General features: G+C 67.7%; 1 protein-coding gene across 1 annotated transcript; it reads right to left on the bottom strand.

Annotated features, from left to right (window-relative positions):
* Nucleotides 1-220: 220 nt before the first annotated feature.
* On the bottom strand, nt 221-4,619 carry LOC311202913 (ADP-ribosylhydrolase ARH1-like; the record flags this gene model as incomplete). Its single annotated transcript, XM_084277558.1, has 7 exons — nt 221-840; nt 1,491-1,674; nt 1,746-1,825; nt 2,855-2,960; nt 3,045-3,143; nt 4,304-4,527; nt 4,609-4,619. 7 exons carry the CDS (start codon nt 4,617-4,619, stop codon nt 468-470), a joined length of 1,077 nt encoding a protein of 358 aa, XP_084133684.1. The 3' UTR covers nt 221-467.
* Between the last annotated feature and the right edge of the window lie 917 nt (nt 4,620-5,536).

Genomic DNA, 5,536 nt, shown 5'->3' with positions numbered 1-5,536 from the left:
TGAGCGACTGTGAGAGCCCAGTGAAGGGCCCCTGAGCTGCTCCATGTCTGGATGCCTCTTGGAGAAGCTGGTCAGCCAGAACTGATCAGCCCAGAGAAGGTTTGGCTGCAGGAGGTCTGCCCATGTGACATCTCAGCCATGGCAGTGACAGGACAGGAGGTGCAGGACACAAATCTGGACAGACAGTGATTTGGGAAGATGCTTTTTTACTGTGGGGGTGCCCAAGGCTCTTCGGGGAGATTCTGGGGTCTCTAACAGTGGAGGGAAGTAGGGCCAGCAGGATGGGGCTGTGGTGGTCTCCAGGGCTTCTTTGAGCCCTTGAAGGGCATTGCTTGCCCCTAGGATCTCCCAGGGCTATTTGGGACCCCTTCAGGACCCCACAACAGTCCCAGCTCCCCCCGGGGTACAATGGTGTTTCCCTGGCCAGGGGACAGGAGGTGGCACAGGCCAGAGTTGGGGGCGGGGGCTCAGCATCCCCCCCAGGCCAGCGTGTGGAGGCGGTGGGCAGCATCGCGCAGCCGCCCGCGGTGCTCGAGGCAGCGGTGCAGCCCAGGGGGGACCTGGGCCAGCCCCCAGCGCAGCCCCCAGCACCCCGCGGCGATGGTCCCCGTCGAGTCGCTGTCCCCGCCGTGCAGCACCCCCCTGGCACAGAGGTCCCCCCAGCACCCCCCGGCTGCCAGCAACGCCTCCAGGGCCACCATGGGCGCATCGTGGCCGCTGCGCCCCGGCCACCCCTGCAGTGCCCAGCCCAGGTACGCTGCGTCCCGCTCGGCCGGGGAGGGCAGGGGGGGCAGCGTCGCTGGGCCACCGCCCTCCAGAAGGCCCCGGGACTCCAGGTACCTGCGGGGACATGGAGGTCACTGGGAGCACTGGGGGCCCTGGGAATGCCGGGGGGCAGCAGGGACGTGGGGGTATTGGGGGCAGCAGGGACAGCGGGGGAATGGGGGAACTGGAGTCAGCGGGGATGTAGTGTCACTGGGGTCACTGGTGACACCGGAGCGGTGGATGCAGTGGGGACACCGGTCACAGCAGGGAAACCAAGAGCACTGGGGATACTGGGGTGACTGGGGACAGTGGGGGCAGTGGGGGTGTTCAGCCCTCCTCAGACACGCTTCCAGTGTTGAGGGTGGCAACACTGGACGGGTCCTGGGGATACTGGAGGGATGCTGGGGACACTGGAGGGGTCCTGGGGACACTGGGGGCATCCTGGGCGCACCGGGGGCAGCAGGGACACGGTGGGCACTGGTGACCCTGCAGATTGACTGGGCACCAGGGTCGGCAGTGACACCAGTGACACTGGGGCAGGGGACACTGGGGACATCGAGGCTCTGGCACAGCACAGTGACACCAGTGCGCTGCGCTGCCAGGACTGGGAGAGAGCCTTGTGGCAATGGGTGATGCCAGTGACCCGCTGAGCCCCTCCCGGTATCCCCACCACCCCCTCCCAGTGCTCCCAGTGACCCCAGCGAACCCTCCCAGTGCCCCCTCACCGGTGCCAGGCATCCCTGAAGAAGGGCCAGGCCTCAGCATTGTCCCCCACAGCCACCCCGGCACTTTCCACATAGTCCCAGGCCAGGGGCAGGACCCGCATCAGCTCAGCCCCCCAGCGCTCCGGGGGCTCCCCCCGAGCCCCCAGCGCCCCAAAAAGGGCCACCGCCAGTGCCCTGAGGTACCCTGTGTGGATGGGGCTTTCAGAGGGGCTCCAGCGTGTCCCCCTCCCCTGCCCCCTCCTGCCTGGCACCCACCTGTGGGGTGGTGGTGGGTCATGCGCCCACTCTCGATGCTCACCCGGATCAGCGTCGGCAGCTCCCGGGCGTGCGGGTACCTACACCGGCACCACCCTGTGCCCCCTGGGCCGGGACCCCTGTCCCGATGCTGCCCCCCCCTTGGCCCTGATGTGCTGTTCCCACATTTGCCCCTCCCCCCATGGCCCATCCCCCACACTCCTGTACTCCTGTCCCCTACCCCAGTCTGACACCCTCATATCCCCACCCCCCAACTCTGACACTCCCATGTCCCCCCCTCCGTGTCCCCATGTCCTCTTGTCCAGCCGCTCACCCCCGTCCCCGTGACTGCCTGTAACCCCCCACCATCCCTTCCACCCCTGACCCCTGTCCCCGCTGTGAAACCTCCCCAAGCCCTGACAGCACTCCATGAGCCTCCTGTGCACCCCCATATCCCCACCCCCAGCCCTGACACCCCTCCCCGAGCCCCCTGTGCCCCCATGTCCCTGCCCAGACCTTCCCCGAACCCTTTGTGCCCCCCATGTCCCTGCCGCCAGCCCTGACCCCACCCAACCCCCTGTGCCCACCCATGGCCCCGCCCCTAACCCTCCCCAAAAATCCCTGTAACCCCCATGTCCCCCCCGATCCCTGATCCCTCCCCGAACCCCCGTTACCCCCCATGTCTCCGCCCCCAGCCCTGAACCTCCCCAACCTTCTGTACCCCCATGTCCCCGCCCAGACCCTCCCCAACCTTTTGTCCCCCCCATATCCCCACCCTCAGCTCTGACCCCTCCGCAACCCCCTGTACCGCCCCCACGTCCCCGCCCCCAGCCTTGAACCCCTGTCCCCCCGCAGCCCCTGTGCCCACCCATGTCCCCAACCCCAACCCTGAACCCTGCCAACCCACTGTACCCTCATGTCCCCGAACCCTCTGTGCCCACCCATGTCCCCGCCCCTAAGCCTCCCCAAAAATCCCTGTGCCCCCATGCCCCCCCCCAGCCCTGACCCCTCCCCGAACCCCCTGTACCCCCATGTCCCGCCCCACCCCTGACGCCCCCCCACCTCCCTGTCCCCCCCCCACGTCCCCGCCCCAGCCCTGAACCCCCCAACCCCTGTGCCCCCCGTCCCACCTGAGGCCTATGGCCAGGCTCCGCATGGCGGCCCCGCACCCGCTGCCCGTGGGGTTGAAGGGGATGCGGTACCCCGCCGGCTCCCCAGGCCGCAGCTGCGAGGTGCCTGGCGGGGGGGTTGGGGAGAAGGGTTGGGGCCGTGAGACCCCCTGACCTGACCCCCCCCGGCCTCCCCCGGCCCCCCACTCACCCAGGATACTGGTGGGGCCCGGCTTGCGGCCCTCCATGTCGCTCATGGCGGCCACGTAGCGCTGAGCCAGCTCCTGCAGCAGGGCTTCCCCCTCCAGCCCTGGGGGCACGGCGTGAGGCCCCTCTGGGCGGGGGCACCCACAGCCCTCCCCCGGACCCCTCGAATGCAGGGACATGTGGGCACACCCCCCACTGATTTCCTCCCCACCCCCCAATGACCCCCCAAAGCTTTGGGGTACAATAGAACCCACCCCCAGGAAAGGGGAGATGGGGAACACCCCCCGTGGGGTTTTGGGGGGACATTCAGAGACTCTCTGGAGCCCCCACCTCTCAGGGGGTGGTTGGGTGCACCTAAAAGCCCCCCCCAGTTTGAGTCAGGGTGATAATGGTGACCTGCCCTCCCCCCCCCTTCAGAAATCCCCCAAAGAAATAAGGTCCCCCCAAGATCTCCATGTACAGCCCAGGTGTACAGCAGGGAATCCCCTCCCACCCCTCCCTCCCATCCCTGGGGTACATTGGCGACCCTCCCCTGTATCTGTGGGGGGCTATGGTGAGATTCCCCCCATAAAAATCCTCCCAAGCCCTGAGGAGCCCCCAGCCCCCCCTGTACAGCCCAGGGGTATACCCCCCCATGCCCCCCCATCCCTCGGATACAATGGGGGGGACACCCCCCCCCCATCTGAGGGGGGCTATGGTGAGATCCCCCCCATAAAAATCCCCCCAAGCTCTGAGGAACCCCCAACCCCCCCTGTACAGCCCAGGGGTATACCCCCTACCCCCCCTCCCATCCCTGGGGTGCACTGGGGACCCTCCCCTGCATCTGGGGGGGGGCTATGGTGAGATCCCTCCCCCTGAAAATCCCCCCAAGCTCTGAAAAACCCCCAAACCTCCTCCCCATACAGCCCAGGGGTATACCCCCCATGCCCCCCCAGCCCTGGGGTACAATGGGGACCCTCCCTTGCATCTGTGGTGTGCTATGGTGAGATCCCCCACATAAAAATCCCCCCAAGCTCTGAGGAACCCCCAGACCCCACCCTGTACAGCCCAGGGGTATACCCCCTCATGCCCCCCCATCCCTGGAGTACAGTGGGGACACCCCCCTGCATCTGAGGGTGCTATGGTGAGTTCCCCCCCTAAAAATCCCCCCAAGCTCTGAGGAACCCCCAGACCCCACCCTGTGCAGCCCCCCCACACCTCCTCCATCCCTGGGGTACAATCGGGACCCCCCCCGCATCTGAGGGGTGCAGTGGGGGGCACAACCTGTGGCCAGGCCCTCGGCAGTCGCAAGGTGCAGGACGGTGTCATCGCTGACGGGCCACTGCGGGGGCTCGAGGGTGATGGCCCCCAGCCCTCCCAGTTCAGCCAGTTCGGCGTGGATCTGGGCTCCGGAGGTGCAGTACTCCCAGAGACCCCCCCGGTAGCCCAGCGCGTCCCCCACCCCGCTCAGCACCATGGCGGCTTCGTAGGCTTCCAGCGAAGGGACGCTGCAGTGAGGGGCTTCAGGGGGGGCTCAGATGTGGGGGGACACCAGGGCCCACCCCCACCCCCCTCCCTGGGACACTCACGTCTCCTCCATGGCGGGACTGGGTGCCCCTCAGGGTTCAGGCACAGGGCCAGCGCCAGGAGGGTGAGGGTGTGTCCCTGGGAGTGGGGGGACACAAGGGGGGGTCCCCGTAGCATTGGGGGTGGGAGGGGAGGGATCCCAGGAGGGGTGCTGGGAAGGGAAGAAGTCCCCAGACTGAACTGAGAGGGGGCAGGGGGTCTTGGTGGGGGGACCCAGAGGGACGAGGAGAGGGTGGCAGAAAGCAAAGGGCTGGGGGTACCCCAAGGAGCCCCCGACTTGGAGGGGAAGGAGGGGAGCTGGGGGTGGTTTCAGCGAGCCCTGGTGGGGGTGGGGGAGCAGAACCAAGGTTCATCCCCACAGAGAAATGTCCCAGATTTATTCCCCTGGGCCACAGTTTTGGGTGTGACCCCCCACACACACCCCAATCCACCCCTCCCATCCCCCCTGGATTGGGCCCCGCTCCCACACAATTAAGGAGTTTGGTTAATTAATAAAGTGGCTCATGGCAGCGAGAGGGTCGGTCTGTGGGTCACATCCAGGGTGGGGCTGGACACCCCCCAACCCTGTCCCTGCTGACCTCCAGAGATCCTCCCCAGTCACCCCAGAACCCCCCCAAAGGTCCCAGCTCCCCCAGGTACAATGGGGGACAGGAGGTGGCACAGGCCAGAGTGGGGGGCTCAGCATCCCCCCCAGGCCAGCACAGGGGGGACACGCGTCAGCCCCCCCAGCCCCCCCAGCGCTGGTCCCCGTCCAGTCGCTGTCCCCGCCGTGCGGCACCCCCCTGGCACAGAGGCCCCCCCAGCACCCCCCGGCTGCCAGCAGCCTCCAGGGCCACCATGGGCCAGCACAGCCGGGGAGGGGGAGGGAAGCGGGGGCAGCGTCGCTGGGCCCCCACCCCCCAGGAGGCCCCGGGACTCAAGGGACCGGCA

This window comes from Gallinula chloropus, assembly GCF_964237585.1.
Source record: "Gallinula chloropus genome assembly, chromosome: 32".
Lineage (NCBI taxonomy): Eukaryota > Metazoa > Chordata > Aves > Gruiformes > Rallidae > Gallinula > Gallinula chloropus.
This window is presented reverse-complemented; position numbering and strand designations above follow the sequence as displayed.